This window comes from Gallus gallus, chromosome 8 (assembly GCF_016699485.2).
Source record: "Gallus gallus isolate bGalGal1 chromosome 8, bGalGal1.mat.broiler.GRCg7b, whole genome shotgun sequence".
Classification (NCBI taxonomy): domain Eukaryota; kingdom Metazoa; phylum Chordata; class Aves; order Galliformes; family Phasianidae; genus Gallus; species Gallus gallus.
The window spans coordinates 1,633,368-1,659,173 of record NC_052539.1 but is presented as its reverse complement, the minus strand read 5'-3'; the positions used below and the strand labels follow the sequence as shown (position 1 = coordinate 1,659,173).

General features: G+C 40.0%; 2 protein-coding genes across 6 annotated transcripts in view; one reads left to right on the top strand and one right to left on the bottom strand.

Moving 5' to 3' along the window:
• Nucleotides 1-25,806, bottom strand: part of KIF14 (kinesin family member 14) — a 195,749-nt gene that overhangs the window by 2,885 nt on the left and 167,058 nt on the right. Inside the window, exons 55-59 of the mRNA XM_046944591.1 lie at nucleotides 21,228-21,392; nucleotides 12,470-12,686; nucleotides 11,876-11,981; nucleotides 3,476-9,286; nucleotides 88-3,022 (exon numbers count right to left, since the gene is read on the bottom strand). The gene's annotated coding sequence lies outside the window, so the exon portion shown is untranslated. The remainder of the gene's footprint in view (nucleotides 1-87; nucleotides 3,023-3,475; nucleotides 9,287-11,875; nucleotides 11,982-12,469; nucleotides 12,687-21,227; nucleotides 21,393-25,806) is intronic.
• NR5A2 (nuclear receptor subfamily 5 group A member 2) overlaps nucleotides 1-25,806 on the top strand; it is an 83,644-nt gene that overhangs the window by 26,815 nt on the left and 31,023 nt on the right. For all 5 annotated transcript variants that reach the window (NM_205078.2, XM_025152761.3, XM_015290243.4 and 2 more), the window contains one exon: nucleotides 21,936-22,055. In NM_205078.2, the coding sequence (NP_990409.2) occupies nucleotides 21,936-22,055 (120 nt within the window). The remainder of the gene's footprint in view (nucleotides 1-21,935; nucleotides 22,056-25,806) is intronic.

Here is a 25,806-nt window from a genome sequence, read left to right as displayed (position 1 = left end):
ATTAGAGTAACGTGATGCCTAGCCTCGATTTCCAAATTTCATGAATATTACAAAAAAAAAAAAAAAGATGCAGTAGAACATACTTACTGCAAAAGACAATGGATTAGGCTAGGTGCTCTTTAAATTAAATATTAATTTTACAGGGATACATCAAATATACCTGAAAAAAAAAAAAAAAGAGAAAAAACTGGATGCAGAAAGCATAAATGAAATCAGGCCTAAATACAAATGAATATATTCAGTAGGAGTCTCAATGAGAGCTAAAGATCTGAGTGCCAGAACCCTTGGATATATCACCTATATTTTACATCAAAAAGTAATGCTCCGGGTATTTTCAAAAATGCAGACAACTGGGATCTAAATTGGAGTTCACTGAAATCAGTGGCAGAACTTAGATATAGATGCTGACTCCTGTATCTCTGCCAGGCTTCTTTTGGAGATATATAACAAAGGAAAAGGTGTGTGTAATCATAGCACTCAAACAAGAGCAAAGCATTTTAGCAGTGTAAAATCAAGCAACTGCCTTATTTTTACGAAAGCACGCAGTAACACTTCACAGTAATCTTTCTTTAACAATAACTTCTGTTTACTGTACTTGCTGCTGCAGTGTACCACACCAGAGCAGTTTAATGATCTATGTCAGGCTTTTGTCAATGAAATGATTTTCAGTTGCACGTTTCTCTTTAACTACTGCAATGACTTGGCCTCAAGTACCAACCAGAGTTCGAATTTTTCATGATTTTAGATTGAGTGAATTGAGAAATACTTTAATAGTGGAATGCTATCTGTTCAGATTATTTTGCAGGAGAGCTTGAACTCCATACAAAATGTTCAAAGTCAGCATATGGTAAGACCGCATGCAATTAGCCAGTCAGGTAATGCGTAGCACACGTGTAAGTAGCACACTGAGTGTTGTGCGTGTGCCTGCTTGTGTGCATTTTTATATATATCCAAGGATTAAACTGAGTTTTTCATCAACTAGGTGGTGGCAAGTGCCAAAATGATTTAGGATTAGGATGGGATTTAGCCTGATCTAGCTACGGTTGTATTTCTTGTTTCATTATCATGCTTGCGATACTGCAACAGTTGTGTTGTTTCTTTCTTTATTTTATGAAATAGGCAAAATTAAATGCCCATACCAGACATACCATTAGGTTATGGGGAGTGGAAGAGAAACACAGCACTAGGCTTCTTTTGTCTGCACCCAGCAGAGATGTCCTGAATGTAGAAAACAGCTGGCAAACTTCCTATACATTACACAGCTTGAAAAATGACTGCAAGGTTTTTCTAAAAAAATCCATCTGATGAGACTTTGTTCCAAAAGGCTGATACTCCGGTTCTGTAGCACGTCTCCTTGTAAGATATGAATCAATACAGATGCTGTGTCATCTGGTTGCATCACATCATTTCTGATACGAACTCTACTTACGTTGTAACTGCCATGACAGTTGAATCCCAGTAAGTGTTTTAGGCTTTGAGGGCTTCTCACTGCAATACCAGGGAAGGACATGCTTATACAAGGCTTCATTGTTGCTTAGCATTCAAAAAATCACTGGCTGAACACAGACTCGTTTGCAGAAGCGACTCTTCTGCCATTCTGATGTTTCTGATTGGTACGTGTTCGTTTTGACCTGCCGACCAACACTGTGCCCGTTCACATCTGCCGCCCATTCACATCTGCGAGCCGTTTTGGAAAGCAGCAGCTTTAAGAGGAGGCCAGTTCTGATGGTGGTGTTTCGGGGATGGTTTGGGCAGAGAGGTGAGCAAACGAGGCGGCTTCAATTAGCAGGAGCACAGCCCACACTGCGGCTGCGCCAGGAAGGGAGGCCAGCCTGGGCGGCTGCTGCCCGCAGCAGAGTTAGTTAGAGGGCTCTGAATCTCATCTTTTGATCTCGGGCGATATTTTTCTCTGTTATGTCACAGAGGTCACCTGGCTCATGTGTGACAAACTGCCTGCATAAGTCACAGTGCCAGTGGCAGAGATTTGTAACCATGTCCCTGGTCCATTGCCTTTGAATTATTTCACAGGCCCTCTGCTTTACATTTACACTCTGTCGGAAGATGAACAGGGGAAGGGAGTAAAATCAAGGGCAGGGTCTCATCCTGAAGGACAAGGGGAAACAGGTGGAAGGTTAATGGCCCTGGAGCGTATCCACAAGCCTCTCAGGCTTGATATATGGGCCTCAGGCCTAAAACGGGCATTGGCTTTCAAAGATATATTATTTCATTTGAGGAGAGACATTCTGGAGTTCCTGCATTTGTCTGCTGATAGATGATCCTCTGTCCACAATTGGTTATGGCGTGTGAGTTTTCCTTGGGCCTGCTCCCGTACATAAAAATTTTGCTGAGCTCTCCAACCTTTCACATGCCTTTAAGAATGGGACGTGTGCAGGCCTTTTGGCAGGCTGCTGGATTTTTGTTGCTGCTATTTTTGTAGTTCCTTTTGAACCGGGAAGCAAGTGGGGGATGAAAGACACTTCTGTTCATTCATACATAGCTGGACAGGGGTGGCCTCGTGGGGACAGCATGGGGGAGAAGAAGATGTCAGGAATCAATTATGCATACGTGTGTCTCCAGCCCAGACGGAAGCAAGCCTGCCTAATCCACTCTTTTACACTGACACACGCCCGCCTAGAGATAAAAGCAGGGAAATCATTTACGTGATGTTTTTACAAGCCCTCTTCTTTTATTGTATTTCGTTTTCACAAGGGTTTTCACACACTTGAGCTTACAGGAAAGAGCAAGAGCAGTGATCCCATGCCTTTTATCAGTGCCCTCTGCAGAGCGGTGACAACAGGCACCTCCTGAAGATGTGACATTACCGGCTGCTTTGCAGCCGAGATCCTGGAGACCCATGGCCAGCTCTGTATGCCAATAATCTGAGACTGGCCAAAACAAGCAGGGGTTCAGGCAGTGCGGCAGAGGCCTCGATGCAGAGAGAAGAGATGTCCCTTATGTCTTATCCAGCAGTGTCCCCACAGCATCCTCTGCCCCAGCATACCCACTACATGCCACAGAAAATCTGGTTAAAAAACAATTTAGAGAATAATTAAAAACTCTTAACATACTTCATGGTTTAATGTCCCCTACTTAGCAGCTTGTTAGTCAAATTGTTCTTTTGATTTTTTTACATATACTTGTAATAGCTGTTATAGAATTGTGTTTCTAAGACCCACTACTCAATGACAGAATGATTTACGGAATTTGGGTATATTTTTACTATATATTCATTTAGGTTTGTTTCAATAACAAATAACTGTTCTGTTTTGGTGGATAGATTTTGTTTGAAAGAATTCAGCCTGAATTATATTTTAATAGCTCCAAATTTTACATTCTTATTTTCCCCATAAGAAAGTAGAAAAGGAAAGAAAGCACAGAACATACGTGAAATGTTTTCAATATAGTGTGCTTTGCTGTTGATATCGTAAAATTTCTACTTGCAACAATTGGGATAGTAGATTAAATTTAATCCTACCTCATGTCTCAGTCTGAAATTGTCATCGAAGTGTTGCATTCACAAGTGCATCGTTTGAGTAACTGGGATCTGTTTTTGCTGTCACTGCACCCAGCTGCTAAGCCCTCAGCACCTTAGTGTGAGCAGGATCGGGATCGTGGTGCGCTTCAGTCAGTCCCTGTAGAACATGTCCTGTTGTAATGCAATTATTCCCTCTTCTGTTAGTGCCCTGCAGAGTCTAAGTTAGACAAGTGAGCTACAGGCTTGAGAGACATATTTAGTGTCTACTGCAGCAGTAGGAAGGAAATCTGAGGAGTTGTTAAAAGGAAAGTTTTAGAAGCAGAAATTCTACAGAGAGAACTGAACAGAGCGTTAGCAGTCAGGAGGATCTGCTTTTCCACTTGTTGCTTTGATAACGGATAAAAGGCTGTCATGAACTGCTGGCTACCAGCTGGGAGCAGATAGAGTAATCCCAGCAGAGGCTGGCCCTGGCATTCCTTTAAATCTTAGAGACCATAGGAAAATTGTTCTTTTCCTACCATTGTCATCATCATTCATGTTGATGTTTTCCACCCGTTTAACATTTTGTTTAAGCAAATCTACTCCACAATATTATCTTGATTGAAATATAAGAAAATATCATGTAGATAAAGATATTTCAGCTATCTCACTCAACTGCCTAGAGAAAAATTCCAGAGAACTAGAGATCAGGCATAAAATACCACTGCTGTAGGAAACGTGCTGTCTGACGGTAAAGGTGAACTGCACCCAGCCTGCAGGCAGTCATAGCGATGGTCTGTAGTGTACGTCTTCCTTGTAATCAATTGCTTGCTGTAATAAAGAGACTCAATAAATTAAATCTAGAGGATGTTAATTGAAAGAGAAGAGCAACAGAATGTCACTTGTTAGAAAATGAGCTGGCGTGCCCCCTGCGTGGTACAAACAAGTACAAACACGGTGATGGACAGAACCATGCATGTTTAACTTTACTGGGCCACCAAGGTCACATTACTGACACGCTGGACACATGCAGGATTGGGCCAGTAGCATCTGCTAGCACGTGTACAGATGCTTGACTGGAGCTGTGCTGTTTCTACCTGTGTTATTCTAGCAAAGGGGGAAACAACACCAAAAGACTATTTAAAGCTCTAATTGTCATTCTCTACTCTTTGCTTTAATGACATATTTAGGGGCCTAGCTTACTTTGTATTCTTAAGTGTAATTACCCATATTAAAAAAAAAAAATCAACACTCATTAGTGTTCCGTTCCACTGACTTAATTATACCCCTTAATTAAATCTTGACTAACTGGGGGTCACTGCAGTGTCAGTGGGATTTGTCACTGTTTGTCATCAGGTGTCTGCTCACATCTATTTCTGGTATCCCTGTTGCTGTATTCTGTTTAAGAGCACGGTCTTTTCTAAATGCAAGGAACAACCAGGCGTTGCCTTACTGTGTTCAGAGCCTTACAAATTAACTGAAGCGCTACTGAATCTGTTCTGTAACACTCGCACTCTCCCAGTCTTTCCATGCAGGAGGTAGGGAATCTGGCAAATATAAACCTTTTCTAAACACACTTCATTACCTTACTTGTGCTCCTTTTCAAAGGTTTATTCTTCCTGCACTCAGAAGCCATGGTCTTATTAATTTATCAGATAATCTTGTGTTCAACAGGCGTAAAAATATACTGCAAATAGCAATCCAGGGATGCTTCCCCTTTCCTCTATCTCCTAAACATGAAATGAATTTGAAACATGACCAGCAAGAACAAGCTAAATCAATATTACATGCATAACAAATACAACATGGCATGTGCTGCTATTGCCGCGCTGCTCAGAGTCGGAAGACTGAGGCTCCCAGTTCAGTGTTTCCTGAATAATTCAGTGGGAGGTCTGCACGTGCAATAAGTGCATAATAGTGCTGCTTCTCTCTATTCCACATTTGCATGTTTGGGGTTTGTAATTTTAGAAAGTTACTTACGGGAAATATAATTCCCATGTTTATGCATATAATAGGCACCTAATGTTTATCTGAATAATTGATTAGTCAAGTCAGGCTTTCATAATTAGTTGCTGGCTTTTCAGTCTAAGCCCACAAAACACTTGTCAATCTACAGATGTTTTTAGTTTATTAATATATACATTATCAAAAGGGCTGCAGTCATTACCTGGAAAGCATTTATTATTTATCCTGTGGAGGCAAAGGAAGCATTTCCATTCTAGATATGTATTTCCAATCTATTCTGACTTTCCCAGTAGATCATTTTTTTATTGTTAAAGTTTTCATGAATGTTATCAGTCTGTAAGCTGCTCACAGTGGAAATCTGAATGAGGGTGTTTAAAGAAATGCATTCAGCCATTCCTCTGTTACACCGAAACTAAAAGGAGAGGTTTCATTGATTAGAAAATAATATGCATCACTTACTTGTAGGCAGAAAAATAACAGCCACCTAAACAGATACTACTAACGGATATCCCTACTGCAGCCATAGACACTGACACCAGACAGGTGCATCTGTTGGTAGCTCATGTGGCAGTGATTCCACAGTATGAGCTGGAGACCTATAAAGTAAATTGCAGATTTATAAGATAAATTATATTTATTGTCAACTTGATGACTCCATCCAAAGTCCACCACTTCATGTTTTTGTGGTTCCTTATATTCCCGACCAGTTTTCATGTAGTTGCCATTAAAGGAGAGAAGCAACTTCTTACTCCAGAAACTCTGCATTTTATGCCCATGATATAAAATTCATAAAACAAAATATTTGTGAAATCCAGAATGAAAATTGGTCATTTTTTACTAGTTGTAAGTTGAAGACCTAATTGTCTGGTAAAAAGGACAGGACTGTAAATTGTGTGTTTTATCTTATGGGGAAACAAACCACCTTCTCACTGGAAGGCAACTTTTGCTTCTTGCAATTGCTGGATGTGTGGCACTCAATTTATAAAGATATTATTAACAGAAAAGTTATTTCAGTTCCACATATGCTATATGTTTACTTTCCCTCGCTCCTGTTCAGAAGAATCACCTCCATTTTAGTGAAAATACATAAGCTTGCACTTCTCATCAGTGAGTACAGAACAAATGCTTCAATAAAATGGGAAAGTGTACATCATATGCACATATCCTGTCTCAGGATAAAGATACAAGAAACTGTAGAATCCTTCTCTTCAAACAAGTTTAATTACATGCCTCCCATGGAAAAATGCAAATATATTTCTAAGAGTGTCATTTTAAAGTTCCTCATCCACAATATGTAGGTACTGTACTAATGTAAATGTTCATTATCTACTTTTATATTCATCACAAAAAAAAAAAAAAAAAAAGGCAACCAAAATAGAAAATGAAACACTATATTGCAAAGACCACAATATATATACATTGGAATCAGAGCTCAATTTGCTACTCCTGTTTTAACTTCCAGTGCAGTATTTTGTGCAGTGTTAGAATTTCAATCATGGTATTATACTAATACATGGATTTTCTATTGAGATATTCTTAAGCACAGCAGTTGCTACCTGGAAAGTATTTATAATTTCGACTAGTGAGCTAATTAAGGACTCAAGCCGTGTGAAGACTCAAACATCCACATTCTCACTATTAGTGCAGAAAGTTCTCACCAGTGCCCCTGTCTCTCAACCTAAGAGTTCAGAAACATTTCCCATGGGTATTGTATGGCTATCTCGGTCCTTCCATTTGGACTTGGAAAGAGTATTGTCTCAGAAAGTGTTACGCAATTGGATATAGGTGTATTTTGCTGAAGAGATTCATATTTTCATTATTAGACAGGTGATCTGACCACAAGGTGGAAAAGAGATCATGTAAATAAACAACGAATTAGAAGCCTAAATAGGACTGTTAAGTCTGTTTTTCTAGGTTACAGTTAAAGGAGAGGCATTATGTGGGCTTTCAGATAAACTCACAAAGCTCTTATCTATACAAACCTGATAGACCTGCCATTATTCTTAGTGAACAACAGAAGTTATATCATTCAGTTTCATTAAAAATGCATTAATCCCTTTTTAGTTATCTTCTAATTCATTGACTCAATTATACACTGAACAATAAAAATGCTTGGTATAATAAAAATACAGTATTAAAATGTGGTTTACGCATAAATATTTCATTGCAAAGAAATTATTCAGGGTTTTAAAAGTATTAACAATATGAATATTATGTTCTGAGGCAACAAAGTGTAGTTTTGTTCAGCATCTCTGAAACTATATGTCAGAAAGATTAGTCTTTAAAACAAGTTGGCCTGAAATGGTTGCTTATAGCATTTCTTGCAGTACTTCACGCACAGACATCCTTTAAAGTTAGTGACACTTACCGGCATAGGTCGATTAAGGGACAGGATGGGACTCAGGATCTACACACGTACTGAGAAACCCAGTGCCTCCAAAGAGCTCTGCACAGCAGAAGGACCTCACCAGTTGTACTGGGTCAGGATTTGATCAGCACACCGGATGCTCCGGACGCAGCAGTTCCTCTGAAGGCTTGTCCCATGGCACAGCCTGTGGGGCCAATTCCTGAGCAGCTACCCCATGCTAGCTGTTCAGATAATTGCCACCAAAGTCAACTATGGCCTGAGTGACAGCAGGCTGTGACTCCCTGGGCTGGGCCCCGAGCTGGTGCATGCTGTTGCTGGCAGCAGTGTGCTCAGCAGTGTGAGCAACTCCACTGCCATTCCATGGGCACCAGGGAAACATGTCGGGCACTCAGCCTGGCCCTGGAGCAATCCACTGAAGGCTTTCATTGATTTTGACACATCTGACACTTTTTGGAGTTTTGTGCTCAATTTCTTTTTACTCTTTTTTTTTGTGTGTGTCAGGAAAGCAAAATACCACTGGTTGTACTAACATGTACTAACATAAATCAGCAGATTTTAGCCTGGCGCGGCCTAGCAGGCCCTGTGCCAGACTGATGATGCTGGTGGGAGATGTGAAAAGCTGGCCCGATTTTTGCAAGCATTCCAAGATGAGAGGAGAAGAAAGCACTCTGTGTTTTCATTAGTCATCCCTTTGCAGATTTACTTTTAATTCTTTCAGCAAAGCAGATTATTAAAAGCAATGACCTGAGGTCTTCATTCTGATAGCAGACTTGCAATCCTGTATAATGCGTGCCTGAGGGCAGAGGTCACACTAACGAGTCTGTTAATGCAGTCACTCTGGGATAAGATCAATCTCCATACTTCACCATATTGATCCAATAGCTCATTGGCACTTCCCTCTTTGAATTGATTAGCTCGTGTGTGAAAAGAGATGGATGGGTTTCTGGCCCTGAGGAGCCCGTCAGGGCACACCCATGGCAGGGGAAGTGAATGTTTTCACTGCTTCATTTGGGTGGCTCATTATGTGGATGACTCACGGGGAGTAAGGGTCATAACATTGTTTTATGAATTATTTACTACAAAACATCAGGTTTTTCCTACATTTGATGTTCTACCTGTACTTAATCCCTTATAAATAGAACATGAAGAAATGGACACGAGCAACTCATAAATGCCAACTATTTGTGTAAAGGGAATCAGCACGTATAAGTGACCTCAAAATGTAATTTTACTAATATGAGATAATAATAATAGATATGGGGGTAGGAATAGACTTCATGGGTCATCTAGTCCATTCCCCTTACACCGTGACAGAATATTGATGATATCTAGAAATGAATTACATTTTAATTGCATATACTGGAGAAGTACTCACAGTGAATCTAGTTTGGACACCTCAGCAAACTTTGTATGCACACTGTACTGTAGACAGGGGCAATTTGCATGCAACACGTGAGATAAAAATAAACTGTGCACATCCCTTCACTGTTAGAAGTAACCTAAAAAAAAAAAAAAAAAAAGATTCAACTCCATTTATCAAATAGTCACATATTTACAAAATGCATATATTTGACACAGTAGATTGGATTCTGGTGCTGTGTGTGCTCATGCAAGAGGGAATATAAAAGGAGCTGTCGCCAGAGTGTGAATTCAGAAGTTGGCTTATGTTAGGTTGCACTAAAAAATGTAAGCATTAACAGAGTCTATTGGACTAAGGACCTGCTCCCTGAAGTCTTCTACTGAAGCGCAGACTTTGTTGTGGTGGTGGTTTTGGGGGTTTTTTTGTTTGTTTGGTTGGTTGGTTTTTTTTTCCTTCTGACTGCATATGAATTGTTGAATCGGTCTCAAAGATGTTTATAATGAAATAATTTATCATATACCATCCAACCTCAGGATAGCATATAACACCATACCTAAGCTGCTAAGATACGCAGGATGTCAGATTATACAATAACCCTGTAAAAAAAATATACTGGCAAAAATATTCTCATTGCGTTGTTAAACTGATGCTTACATTTATGTAAGAAGACAGTGCACTTCAATAATAATATCTTGCTGTATTATTTAACTGGACATTCTGGATTTATTTGGCAGGCTGGCTGTTTAAACTGAATGATATAAAACTTTATTTACAGAGAAGTGTCCATGCATGCTTCACACAGATGGGCAACGCTTTTCTACTATTAGATTTACGGTAGCATAAGCAGGTACTGCATGAAAACAGCAATTGGCAGACCCTTCCTTAAAGGGTTTGTAGTCTGAAAGAGACACACACTCAGGCAGATTGGTGGGGAAAAAAAAGAGCCGAAGAGAGAAATCAGTTTCTTATTTGTCAGTAAAATTATGCTGAATGTTTGTATAATCCTGCATTAATTTAGATTACGAAGCCATTCAGGCTATGTTATAGCTAGAAAAATTGCCCTGATACAGATTTACATGGACTTAGCATGGAGCCACACTAAAAAGTAAGTTCCAATACACCTAAACGAGAGCTATTAGATTCAGTGTTGGAACGTACTTTCCTTTGATAAATCTGGGATAAATATGGGATTAGTGAATGAATCCTCTTACATTTGGGTATCAAAGCAACATTTTAGTCATGGTAGATCTTCAGAAATAAATCTCATACACTTAATTACAAAACAAAGAAAACGGTGCTCTGATGTAGATTAATAGCAGATTGACAGACTCCCGAACACAAGCTGTGTTCAAGCTGATTTTTCAAAAACAAAATTTCTGCCATCTTATTATAATCTCTTGTCCGTTGATCAAGAGTCTGCCAGTCTGACCAGAACTCAGCTTTCAGAGTTGTAGCATATGGTGCACTCCTGGCTGAACGGAAAGTTACCAGAGCAACTTGATGTTGTTGCTCATCCCCAAAGCCAACATCACGGAATCACAGAATCCTTAGAGTTGGAAGGGACCTCTGAGGGCCATCTAGTCGAACTCCCCTGCAAGGAACATGGAACATCCAGAAACGAGCAAAGAATAGACTTGCCAATTAGATGATTGATTAGTCTCTCATTTTTCTAAACTCACAGTTCTTCTTTTCCATGCGAATATCCAGGAACTCAGCACAGAGGCTCACAATGTAGGTACCTGCTAACTGTCCAGCTCTGGCAACAGAGAAAAGTCAGTGGCTTGCTTAGCTGTGCTTTCCTCCTTCACCTGTCCTCTGTCATTTTTACCCATAAAGATTCTCTCGATCCATGTTTTGTACTGCAAAAACTCCTCTCATCAACAGAGAAAGCAGCTCAAATAAAAAACAGTTTGTTCAAGGATATCTTTAAACAAACGTTAATATTAATCCTAACTGCAGTGCTTGTATCTGTGTGGGACCTGAGCAGAGTTGTGACAACCTTATTTTAATGATACTTAAGAGATTTCCAAATGAGCATACAGGAAAAAGGAAGTGGGATAAATGAAACAGTGCCAAATAAAGGGATAAATGAAAAACACATTTTCATACGCCATTTCTTGAGCATTCATTCAATCAACACTTCCTGTGATTTTTAATAGCATGGCTCTGTCTGCTCCTATACACCTACATTTGTCAGGAAAGAAGCTAATTTTCATCTAGACGATATTCCGAGTTGAAAGAATTTAGCCAGATGGTAGTAGCTGCACACCAAGAGCCTCCTGCAATGCTTTTAAGACGGAAAGAGAAGAACTGTGTGTTTTGGATCACTCCTATATACAGTAACTCACTAATTCTTACCTTCTTCTATGGCTTCGGCTTCCTTGGGGGATGTTTTTAAGTAACTTTTCCTTTTTAATCAGAAAGGTACTGGTTTAGTATGTGATAAACCCATTTCTAGTGCTAAATATTCTTTCACTTTCTCCCGTATCATTGCATCTTCTTTCTCTATCTCTGCCCCAGTGACTTACTGTTAGTGCTGCAGCTCCCGGGATGTAAGACAACCTTTCTGTATTTTTTCTTCATCAGTATAGCATTTCCTTTCACATCTTGTCTGAAGATGCTGTTTCTCAAGATTTCTTACTGCTTCAGCTGCTATTTTCTCGGCAGTTCAATTACAAAGCGGGAAAACAGTGGGAAATACATTTGTGTCGTAAGTGCAGTGCCTTACCTGTTTCTGTTGCCAAAGGTGTAATACAGGTGACTTTGTGTCCCGTTTAACACACCGCAGCACCCAGTCTTGAGACTTAAGTTCTACATGTCTCAGTGATTCAAATCTGGGCAAAAAGAAATATCTACTGTTACACACTCTGATGTTGGCCACGAGTATTTAGAGGATTATGAAAAGCAAAGTAGAAAAATAACATATTCTAGTTCCTGACAAAGACTGAAATGCTCTGCAATCAAGAGATAAAGAACATTTAAAATATAGAACTGGTTTCTCTGTATCCAATATAGTTTTTTGCACATATAACATATATATAATTAGACAAACAAGTAATATCAATGTAACATTAACGGATGAGGGAACTCCATGGGAGTCGCATCATGACATATTTTAATCTGGAAAATACTACTGATGCAGTAAAACCAAAATAAAATAAAAACCTAAATGTTACTATACAAACAAAAAAAGATCCTTCAGAATAAGAATTAGTTCTACATTCACATTTGGTGCCTACTAGAAATGGTGTGGAACATCTGATTTACTAGATTCTTTATGTGGTCTATAAAATTTCCCACCCTGGGTATCTCTAACACATACCTGAAACATTTTCCTTCTCTCATTTACGCTGCTGTAACTTTAAAGTAACTCCTTTTTAGCCATGAAATGAGATTGCTTGCATACTTCTCATATGGTGAAAATAGTCCAATGCTGTGCACACAAACCTGCATTTGTAGGTGTCAGCTGTTAAAACAATAAGACCGTACTTCTCTTGGCTTGCACTCTTCCCGTACTCCATACCCCTTGAATAGACATCCTGGATGAAAAGAAATGCAAAAAGGGAAGGTATCCATATAGGGTAATTTAAATTAGAGCCAATTTAAGCAACTCTTGCATAAATGTATGCAAAAACCAGTGTTATGGGGCATGCAGCACTTGAAGGAACAGGATTCTGTGTGTTGGGAGATTGCTCTGCCAGCCTGTTACCATATTAAAGGTTCTTCCTGAAATTAGCATGTCTCCTGTGTCACAAGGTAAAAATATTTTTCCATATTATCCAGACTTGAGTTTCAATAGAATATTTATTTCATAGAAAATAGTTATTACTGAGTTTAATATTTTACACTATTAACAATGTCCATCTGTGTATTGTATTGATCTCTGTCGAGATTTGCTGTTATGATTTTAAGAAGAATGATGTGATCATTTATCCAATAAACCATCAAACAGGAAAGGAACATTACATGTTAAAACTCCTTCCAGATAATGCTGAAATACTTGTGACTTGGAGAAGCCCTTGGAAGCTTTAATCGAAAGTTGCTGTATAATAGAGTGAAACTGCTGATTCAATGTATTAAGAATAAATTCACCACCAGTACTTTAAAATCTACGAGACTCAGTCTTGTCTTCTGATTCCCCAGAGGACATCTCTGTGGTTCTTAAAATACGGATTAGACCCACAATGATAATGATGAATTGTGTGGGTCTGACATAAGTCTAAGGACTTACATTCATGCAAGTTGAGAGATAAGAATCAGGCCCAGCACGTTTTGGAATTTAGTTTGTTGATATCAGAAAGCACAGGAGTATTTTTGGAGTAATTCAAGGGAACTAAACAGTTTTACTCTCAAAATTGCTACACAAATTATACAGCATTATCTGATTTTTTAAGTTCTAGATCTGACTACGCATAATGTATACTGTAATAACATCAGTAGAGATAAACACAGGAGAGGTATTTTGAAGATCAGTTCTGTGAGTCCAGTTCTGAAGAAGACATCTCCTTCTTCACTCTGTGAAACAGGTGCTGAGAAGAATAATTTTCCTCTTTCCTTGTCTTTGCATTCGCTTTGACAGGGAAAAAAACACTGCATCGTAAGCAAAACTTTCAGTTGGGGCTAAAAAGAAATTGTTTCCTTATTTTCAGATTTAAAAAAAAAGAAGAACCTAAGAAAAACACATTTATAATTCATCAGAAATAATGCTGACTGCAAAATACTAAGTAACCTTCATGCAGTTTGCAAAGAGATGCATGTATTTTTCAGGAACAGGAGAAAAATAGGTTTTTATGTTGTATTTGCTGCACTCTATATATATACAGAAAGTTTATAATAACAGACCTTTCATTTGATGTTTGAAGAACTTAAATCTGTTGAATTTGGAGAGGGGGGTGCTCTCCAAACAGAGAATCCAAAGACTAACAGAAGAAGAGAGGTCTCATTCTTTAATAGGATTGGCATTTGCTGCATGCCTATACACTTCAGCAACAGGAGGCCCCTAGACCCATACACGTTGTTTTATACTCTTGCAAGAACACAGGATGGGCATGGACTGATGCTGAAGGCTGGATTTTTTTTTATGAAAGCATTTGATTTAACAGCAGGTGAACACTGAAACAGGGAAATGCCTGGTCATGGCTGGTGTGATCCCCTCTTTCACAGTTATCTTAGAGAGCTGTCCTAGGGCACAAGGGGAGAGAAGATGTTACAGAGCCATTGCTCTCCCCGTGGGCATTTGCTAAGCAGGAAACACTATGTGCCATTCAAAGCACAGGCACTGTGTATTTACTTCAAATTTTGTGAATACAAAAGCATGGGGCCTTTCAAAGACAAAACAATGCTTTCTGCTATAAATTCCTTACCTATGCCTTTAATAAAGTGAAAGGCAGTTTGATATTCCAAATATTAATAGTTCTACGGGCAGGGAATTAATTAAGCATTTTAGCCCTCTCTCTATCTCTTTCTCTCTCTCAGTTCTCTGATGTTGAATATAGGGTAAGCTTATTAGTCTTTCCTTCAGGGTGGTACTTAGCACTTACTTTCCTCTATCTGGATACCAATTCCTGGAAGGCATGTAGGAACATAATGGCTTGGATACATGAACTCTCTGTCGAAGCCAGCTGACACTGGCTGATGGATTCAGAAGTTACTGAAGGCAAAAGTATGCACACATGCGCATATTGAGTATAACTGCATCTTTGTAAGATGCTCTTTACATGCCATAGAGGAGCAGGAAAAGGCACACGCTGGAATATTTCTGTATTTCCTTTCATTGCTAAATCATGAAAAAATGCAGATTGCTACCAAACTCTAACATGTCTTAAGCTCCCTTCACACTAGAGCTAGACACCAACAGAACAGTCATCTAATAGGGGCAGTAAAGAAGCTCCTTGGCTTTACGGAGAATGGGCAATTTTGTATAACACAGGCTTATAGCAAAGAGATGGAACAATTGTAGTTAATATTACACCATTTTTTCTTGAACTTTGTAGCATTTTATTACTGAGGTTATCAGTGGTAATCACATTTCAGTAAGATATTCATTGATGATGAAAGTTAGTGCATTTTCTTTCAAAACCACATAGGCTTTTGACAGCAACCTTGCACAGGTCTCCCACTGTTAGCAGCAACCCATGTGCAGAGCCCAAATACTTTTCTACCTATGTAATGATTTGGAAACCACGTATGCATTCAGTAGTAAAAATTAGCCTCTGGAATGCACTTGTCTTATAAAACTTTGATTTGGGGCAATTTGCTTCACTATAGCATAAGAAAGTGAAGCAACCACTCAAGCTGTATGTCTGCAATGACTTGTCAGGGATCTCCAAAGTACATTTGAAAGGAAGTTCAACCATCCCTTGAACCTTTGTGCTTCAGGCTGAGCAATTCAGACAGATGTTTAATCACTTCATGTTCACGAGGAAATGGCTATTCAACGGTCGTAGAATCTGAAAGTGGCATTGGCATTCCCTTCTAGAAACATAAGTAAAAACAATTCAGCTGAATCCAACACATTATTATGGCATACATTTTAAACATCATATTTTTTGTTTTAATCATTAGATGCCCTTTAAATTTTCAGTAGCAGAAGAGCATAGAGCTATAGTGCCGGCTGATGCCATTGAAAAGATGAACGAGGATTCTCAGAGAGAGGGGTGCAGACTGGGTAAAAAGTGAGCATATTGTTTAACTGAGTCTGCAGCAGTAATTATAGTGAAAATATTTAGCTTAAAACAACACACACAAAAAAAAGCACGACCCTGAAACTTTTAACAGGTATTTCATCGAGCGCCAGGCTGAAAATACCCCTTCAGAAGAAATACCGTAATACATCCGTGGGTTATTTGTTACTGTATGCTAAATACTGTGAAACACTTTCCTAAAAGAAAGACACAGTGTGGTTTTGATAAGATTAAGGAGCATTTCAGCAAAACGTACACATTATTCTTCATTTTACCATTTGACAATTTGAATGTTACTCTTCAGAGAAAACAAAAGTTCCTAATGATTAACGTGCCATGCTGTGGGAAGCATACACTCTACAACAATACTACTCTTGTGTTGCACTAGCCTTCCTTATCTATAACATCAGCACAAATAATTTTTCAGATGAGTAACCAGCATTTCTGAGATAAGTCCTTCCTTTAGCTGCAATGGATAATGTGGGATTGGGTACTGCAGTGTCAACAGAGGCCCCATCAAGCCAGACAGCCTTCCAGTCATTACCCCATCCCCTCTCCCCCCCCCAAAAAAGCTCAGGGCCTGGCTGAGTGGGACTCCAGAGTCAGCAGACAAATGCAACCGCCTCATCCTCACCCCAGTCCAACTTTCTGTCCCACCAAGAGATCATGTGTCACCACCGCGCTCAGGATTAGACCTTCACACTTCAATCTGAGAATCTATTTCCTCCACCCCCAGAAATATCCTGCATGACTTGTTATACATTGTAAGATAAATTATGCAAACCAATAGTTGTGTCTAAATATGTTCTAGTGCGTGCTTGTTTTCTAACCCTTGCCAGCAGAGAACTCAGAACTCAGAGAACTCAAGTGATTTCAAGTCACCTTGTAACTCCAGTTTGCAGGCAAGAACTTGGTGGTGCACCACGGAATCTGTATTCAGACCTGTATCTGGATATTTAACAGCGTGCAGCTCACTGTACAGATGAGCAAAGCCACGTGAATCTTCTATAGTGGATACAAAGGAGTGTCACAGTGCCACCAGGCCCCATGGTCCTACCAAGTCCCAGGGAAAAGGTCAGAGGACATGGAGAGAATGGAGAATCACATCTCTTTGTCTCACTTTTTACACAAACTTGATTTATTTTTTTTTTCACATTCTAGAAGAAAATTACTACTGCATAGTGAAATTAAGAAGGAAGATAATGCAGGCAATCTCTCGTGCTTGGGGTATAGATCTACCTTTACCTAGTCCGGTCCTGAGACATGCTCTGCCCCTGCCCAACCATACAGCAGTTCTGCACTGGGGCTTTACTGAGAACAGCTGCGATGCACAATGGCTGAGACAACCAGGGGAGAGCACAGCCTGCAGCCTTTTCAAGTGTTGTGACAAGCAGGCTGTGCAAGCAGTAATTCCTTCATTTGGGGGAATCCAAAAAACCAGCACATCACTCTACCTGCTGAGGGCTGCATCCTGACATTTTTCTTTGATGGGGAATTGATGTGTTGCTGTTTTGACTCCAGTTTGTAGAGGTAACACTATGTCTCACCACCAGTAATGATATGATCCCGGGACCGTCATCTTCAGCCTCATATTGGTTCAGCAGGTCCCGACAAACTTGCATATAGCGTTCCTTCTGTTCATGTGTGAACATTCTTGAGACCCACCTCGTGCAAATGTTGCGACGTTCCAACACCACCACCACTGTTTCCAATATTCAGCTCCATGTGCAGTTGTCTGGTTGTAAACCACCAATCCATGTGGATGAGCGGATGGAGATACTCTTCATTTTGTGGTGTGACAGCCGTGCATGGCCATGCAGAATGCAGCTTCTCTTTCACACCACTGCTGAAACGCACCACCCACTGCCTCACTTCACTACATTTGCTGTTTGGTTTCCATCCATTTTCAGCAAGTGTCGGTGATGCCCATGAGTGCAATTTTTTCACATAAATGAATCCAGTGATGCTCCTCTGCTCCATACACACTTCCATGTCAGACACCATTTTGTCAGACTGCTCTTCTGCTGCCATCTGTCACACGGCAACAAAACATAACACAATATTGGTGGGAAGGTTCAATCTCTACTTCCATACCATCAGCATCCACTTCTGACATCATGGGCCAACATAGTAAAATAGAAGGTATTACTTTTGGAGCAACCCTCATAGATACAGGGAGATTTTTTTTTTGCATAGTGAGCCATGCTGTTATTCATCGTGGCGGGCACGGTAGCTGGTAGGCAGCACAGGGGGGTGGTGGTGGGTGGCTGTGACAGTGACCATTTATCTTCCATATTGTGATATGGGGAAAATGCTGCAACCAATCTGAACAGCACAAGGATGACTCCAAATTCTGACATGCTTCTTTGTCCTTGCTGTAAGCATAGTTGAATAGGATTTTCTTATAAGAACAAGGATTGAAATAGGATACCATCATGTACTAATGCTATTAGAAAGCTACTCCTTGCTCCACCTAAATATTCTTACTTCTTGAGCGTGGATAGTACACGTATCCATTTTCATCTCTGCTCATGACAACTGCCATCCTCTGTTTGCTTGACACAAAGTACTTGCTCCTCCTTTGCCCCAGCAGCTTCACTTACTCTCACACAATCCCTGTAATTCTGTATCATATCCAATGTCATCAGCTTCACCTTCATGGCATTACCTGACATCCAACTTCCCTTATGTCCTCTCACTGCACAACACCCTTTCCTTTACAACCTCCTCCTCCTAAGCACTCTCCTCGCTTCCTTATCCAGTCACTGTTTTACAAGTAAAACATTTTACTCCTTTGATAATCTTAACATGATTGTTCTTTCATGCCATCCTATGTGCTAGAAATTATCCCCATTTCTTTTGAGTCACACACTTTCTCTTAGCTTCCTCTACATCTTTCCTTAAAAACCATTTCTTCAGCAACTACTTCCAGTTATACCATCCCTGCTAAGAGTCATCATCTGAATGCCACTGGCCAGACAGGACCTAAATTTAACCATCTGAGCACAGTATTCACTCTCAATTTTGCTTGAGGCTACATAGTTGTCAAATGGATATATCATTTGACAACTTGCTTAGGTGAGACATGGGTTACATTATGCTTATGTCAATAGTTTGTTATGGCAGGGAGCAGCTGCAGATCTGGGGAGAGTCCTTGTAGTAGTCAGTTGTTGGCCAGATGATGTCTGATTTTTATTTATAAGCATTCCCAGTAGTTGTTTCAAAGGGCACTTTGTTGTTGCTGTTAATTGATAAGTGTCAAAAATCTCCACAAACCAAAAAAGCTCGAAGTTTAGCCACCAGTACAAGATTTTGGGCTTGCTTCTAACTGTATGCAATACTATGAACAAAACCAGTGTTGATTACTGAGGGCTAATGACTGGAGCTAAGACTTGGTGCTCACAGAATCTTGCCCTTTCTTCTCCTCACCACGCTCATGGAGGACTAGCATGCTTTGGCTTCCGAGTCACAAGTCCACAAGGCGCTGTTTCTGCGAAGTACCCTCCTTTCCAGAATTCACTCTGCACTTTATCCATCAAAGCTTAAGCCTCATTGGCTTCAAGATCATTTTAAGATATGCATTTGTTGTGGCCAAGTGCTAATTTTTTGTTTTGTCAGACAGTGTATGCTTATGCACAAGCGTGCCACAGAAACACAAGGGTATTTGTGCTCTGGCTAATGTTACACACTTCCAAAAGTTTACCAGCTCATCCCAGCATAAGGTGTGCTGTGTTATCACGTTTACTCAATAGTCTGTGTTGTTTTCTATTTTATATCCAGTACCTGTTAGCAGCGGTATGTGGTTTTCCTCACCTGCACACCTTTCAGAAGCAGGCTGCAATTGCTCCTCCATTTTAGTAATCTGTGATCCTCCTTAAAGCCATCTCTGTTTCTTACTAGTACAAAGTGGGAAGCATCTTGCTGCCCTGCCAGCTTTCTTAGAACGGCAAAAGCAGCTGGATCTAATCGTTTCCTGAAGTCAACACTGTGTTTTGGATGTGTATTTTGCTTTTTATGATATCCATTTTATAGGCTTTCACTGGTTAAATTACAGTGAATGCAGAGAGACAGATTTTGTGAACTACTAGCAGATGTTCGCTGTTGCCAGCTTTATGAGTCTTGTAGAACAGCAGGAACAGGCTATGTGCAAAACATTTTTTTGTGATTTTGCCATCTCACACTGTTCTCACAGCACTGGCTCAGTAATGATATGATAAAGCTTGGGAGGTAGGCTTTGATTGCAGACTAGCTGCTGCTGGGGCCTTCAGAAAGCCAGACCTGTAAAGTGCAGTTTGTTTTCAAAAGTTGCTGCCTGTGGCTGAGACAGATGGGTTAGTGAGAAATATGTCATTTATAATACAATCAAATGCTTGACCTCTTATTCAGGTATTGGTTGTTATGACATGGATGTTGAATGTTTAAACTGTCTCACAGCTTGTTTTGTTCAGATGTAAGCTGCGGTAGCTTTATCTGAAATGCTAATTTAGGATCAAATGATCATGTTGGTATTATTTATCTGAATTTTGTAACACTTGGTTGTACACAGGAGGGAACGATCATGAACAATTCCACATAAAAACCAAGAGCACTGGAATCTGTAAATTTTAAACAATTCCTTCTAAAAATGCTTTACTTCAAATCTGGCACACATTTTGGTGGTGAGTGTTTCACTGGGATAACTCAGAAGACCACTCCTGAGCTAACAAGTCACTTGGTTGAAATGGCTTTGTAGTCAAAGGCATGTTGCAGGCAGGGGAATAAATACCTTTTAATACAGAATCAGCCTTGCTCTGCAGTCTGAACAGAAAGGAACTATCACAAGCACAGGCAGCATACAGATAGAGTAAGGCTGAGTTTGTGATAGCACAAGCTTTACTCTGACTTAGTAATATATCCTTCCACAGAGTTCACACCTCCTTCTGTCCTCCATCTCTGCTGCCCATGGCTATGTGGCTTATAGGTGTTATCTGAGCTTACGTGTATTAACTGTGACTGTAGGCAGAACAGCAATTATGTTAAAAGATTATACTTAAAACCTCAAAGCAAAACTTCTGAAATATCCAAATTGAGGGTGTTTTATCCCATACTAATTCAGCCTTTTCTTGTACCTATGCATTAATATCTCTACTACAACACAAATGCACATCAGAAAGAACATAGGAACGGGACAGACAGTCTTAACACAAGCATGAAATAATTCTGTAGTGATTGATTTTTGCAACCTTAAAATGTTATTTTGGCAATATTTAAAAATAATTTCCTTCGTTCTCTTTACTTTTCTTTTGGAATACCAAAATGAAAATAATTTAAGAAAAATGAACAAAGAAAAGCAAACAGAAAATGCTATCAACATAGAAAACACAGCGGAGGGAATGAAGCATTTCCCAGCAGGGGTACCTGCTGCAGTCGTGGAGAAGGTCCTGGTGAAGGCTGCGGGGTGAAAAGGCTGTGTTGCACACAGGTGCTTCCTTCCACATCGGCTTCATGCTGATCTGTTCCCTTTCTCGCCTGATTCCATTTTCTCGCACTGTCCGGCGAGGGGGAATAATTTGGTACGGAAATCTAAGGGAGAGAAAATGGGAGCAGAACAGTTGGGAGAAGACTGTGACCAGAGAGAGGGGAAGTTGTCAAATGAGGGAGGCACAGCGAGAACTGGATGCGTAAGATGCTGAAGTTTGAGCCCTATGGCAAGTGATTGGAAACAGGGACAAAATACTAGGTAACTTTCATAGGTGACACTTGGAAAATCCATTACTGACAAGCATTACCACTTTCTCTACCACATAACTAGAAAACAAGCTTGAAATGATAAAATGCAAAAAATCATTGTACAAATGATTATCAAATTTGAAAACACCTATTGCAGTACCTAACTCAGCTTGTGCAAGACTGCTCCTCATACGCAACTCCCCGGGCATTATCACAGCTCCAAATCAATCAAAATAAGAACCCCTGAAAGACTATTTTAATACAACTGTCTCTGAGAAACTTTATGCAACTGTCCACTGCAAATACTCTCTGCTAATTTCTTTTGCCAGCTTCCAGGCTCTGCAGTGTGATGCAGGACTCATTTCCAGTGTAACGCCACCACTGTCTGCTTTACAGGTTGATGACCAAATGAAGTTGCTTCAGAACTGCTGGAGCGAACTCTTAATTCTAGATCACATTTACCGGCAAGTGGTACACGGGAAAGAAGGCTCCATCCTTCTGGTTACCGGGCAACAAGTGAGTATGTGGGCTCGGAGAAGTATTGATGGCTTTTTAATAATCATTGTCAGAATAGCAGGAGTTTAACTAGGTCAGGAGCACTTCTGTGTTCTCAGAGATTCTCCACAAATAATGCAGCTAAAATGACTTGTGCACTCTGTTCCTAGTCTGTTGATTATAGTTAAACTTATAAAAGCAGATATAATCATAAGCACTTTGCTTTTCAAATATACTTGTATACCTCAGTGATTGAAAAACAGCAGATGAGAAGTGTTTCTCAAGGATTTATTTTCTTAGAGCTAAAATGGTTTACTTCTGGCAGCAACAACAGACATCCCAAACTCTGTGCTTTAGGTCTAAGCAATTTTAGTTTATTTTCCCTTCAGAATTATGGTTTACTCCAAACAACCACTAACTGGATCAGAAACCTGGATAAGTTGCAGCTACTGCCTCAGAAATACCTTGCTTTTAGAGAAGTATGCACTTGTGTGAGAGACTGGGGAGCGGAGACACCTACAACCAGGAAAATAATTCCGACCATAGGACATACGTGCAGATATTGTCTCAGGAGCTGTCTCAGGGGATGCGCACTGCAGTTTTTGCACAGCTTTCTAACAGCTAGTTTTCTTCAGATGTCAAATGCTTGGGTTACCCACAACGCCAGAGCCATAACGTGGGCAAATACTAGGAAAACTGTGAGAAAAGCTGAATAAAGTAGGAAGTTTTGGCTCACCCGTACTGTGCAAAGCACCAAGAGCACAACAAAGAACCTTATTCCTAAGATCCTTCTTTCTGAAAAAAAAAATCTCAGTATCAAAGAGAAGTAAAGTGCATCTGTGCCCTCTGTTCCTGATTCGAAGTGAAAACAAATGATGGCCCACCGCAATTTAAGCGACTGCACAATGAACTGCCTGGATGTGCACACGTGTGGGAAGGAGTTCCTTCTTCTAACCATACCGATGCGCCATTGCTGCCCGTGTGCTCAGGAATCTGCTTATGGCTTCAGTCACATTGCTAACACTGTGGCCATTTCTTAATGCTGATTGTAATGATTCTTATAAACACACCTTAGCATCAAGAAATGGCTACAGTGTTAGAAAAGGAAGAGAAATAACCGCATTAATGACTAAAAGATGTACAGTAGAAGGGGAAAATGATCCACTTGTACAGGAAAAGTAGAGGGAAAATTCTACAGAACTGACTCCTTTGTGGAAAGTCCCTAAAATCTGGATGAGATAAAGCTCAGTCTCAATATACGAGGAAAAAAATAGTTGCATTATTCCTGATTTATATCAGTGCTACTGAAAAAAATTACTGATTCAATTGCCATTTCACAACCTGCAAAACAAAAAGAATTATACTGGCAACTATTTTATTTACCACACAGGGTTCTTGTGTGATTCCTTTGTTGTTAATCCATAAGCACATAGAGTGATTTCTGTTACTGAATAAACTGCTAAATTAATGCCTCCTTTGTTAAGTGATGAGCTAGCTGTTAAAGGTGCCGAGTGCATAAATTCCAGAGGAACTGTTAGACATTTACATACCTTTACATTCTTGCCACTGCCTCCATTTTTCCACAGCAGTGGTTCTTATCTGGATTAGCCACTTTTATCTTTATTTGCAGAAAAAAAAGCAGCTGTACATGCTCTCATGGCAAAGCATAGCATTTTATTGCTGTTGGACAACAGCATGCTAATTAAATGCACTGCTTAGAAATCATCGGCTGGTTTTGGAAACTGTATATTTCCAACTAAACTAAAACCTGGGAAAATTGAATAGATTACACTGATTTTTGCCCCAGGTTTGTCAAGTAAGTTTAACACATCCTCCTTTCAACCTAGTTTGGCTTTTCTACACTAACATTTGTCACTTGCAACTGGTGCAAGCCCCCCCCAGTTTTCCATCCTTTGCTGTGCATTCCTCTTCACACTTTGGCTGCTTGGGGAGCAGGGAGCCAATTATAAGAATGCTGAACCAGAGCCTTTCCTTCCAGCAAGTTTTTTCAGCATATGACTCTCTTCCTCCCTGAGCTCTGCTGCAAAGCAGAGAGTTTTAGGAGACCACATTAGCAAAGACTGACGCAAAGAAGGCACTGAGTACCTCAGCCTGGTCTACTAGCCTGTACTAAATCACCAATCAACTCCAGCAGCAGTTCCACATTTTCCTTGCTTTTCCCTTAGTGGTGATTTGACATCCTGTGCAAGTCTCAGCTTTAGCTGATTTAAACAGGTCAGTTTAAAATCTTCCTTACACACTTGGACAGTGCTTTTATATTTTTTGTTCTGAGCCATTTCCTGCTTTCACCTGCCATGTACTACTACCTTTTTGCAGTGTAGCTCAATAGTTAATTTCTTGTTAAGCCAACCTGATCCACTACAACTACTCCTGAACATCAAAATGGACTATCTTGGCAGCATCAAGTTGGTCTGTTGCCCCTCTAAGACACAAGTCTAGTTCAAATGTATTTATGACAGAGGAATTAAATTCCCCTCCACTATTTAACTGTAAAATAACTCTGGAAAACCACAGTTCTAGACCATGGCGTTACCAGTATTCGCTGCTCCACTAAATGCTGCATACTTGCTGGCTCCTGCCCCAATCCTTCCAGTTCCTCCAGTAGGAAAAAGGAAATAAACATGCCACCATCTCACAGAAATCAACTGATTAAAGTGTGGAAAGCACTCTGACACTTCTGATGAAAAGTGCTGTATATGTTTTTACTTAGAGCTACCAGCAGAGCACTATGAGCAAAATTACAGTCAATCACCTTGCTTTCAAATATATTAACTTTAAACTGAGGTCCGGAGCTAGATAGCCTACTTTATTACCTGAGAGATCATGATTATCACCACAAGTTACCAAATTTAAGACCTTAGAAGCCTCATTCCTTGCTTTCCTTAATATATTCCTCCATAAAAGTTACTCATAAACACAGTCCTTTTTACAATCGCAGTCAAGGGGGAAGCTGTCAGGGGGGAGCTTACCACCACTTAATTAGAGCATACCTGCTCTCTCCACTCAGAGTGCACAGCCTCTGCTCCTCAGATATAAAAGTCAAACTTAATCTAGCTCTCCAGGGCCATACCATTTTTTGTTCAATCCTAGGTACATAACATGGGCTAGCAGTTAGAAGCACACTCGATAATTTTCAAACACATCAGCTCACACCTGTCACCCTAGGGCATTCTTCTCACATTACCATACATCCGCGTTTCCCTCAAGCCATTGGCTTATGAGTTTTTCCCAGTGTCAATCCACTATTCCTACTTTGATTGGAAAAAAAAGTGCAGTCAGCAACAAAGAAGTGAACAATGTCCCTTGCACAGAAAGGCTGTGGTTTACTTTATTTTGTTATTTATTTGGTTCGAGTTTCATAAATGAACCTCTTTTGTGTGCCTGTGTGTCAGGAAAGCACTTTTTTCATATCATTACAATTCCTCAGCAGTTCCTCAGAAACAAGTTCCTCCCTGTGCTGCACACTTCATTTTCTGCACTAACTACTGCCCCTCAGCAGCAGTAATTACCATTTCAAAAGGAAATAAAGTAGCACAAATGCATTTTACAACTCTCCAAATTTCATAATAGAAAACAGCCAAGGAGTGATTTGCAACATGGTAGTTAATTGTAAATCATTGCCAATATGCTCTCCATCCGCCCAGTTTAGGATGCTTGCCATGTGCCTTGTAATTTTAACAGACAATCTGCAATTACAGAAATTTAATGCATCCAACTTGAGCACTTTATTTTTCTATCTTCTACTCCAACA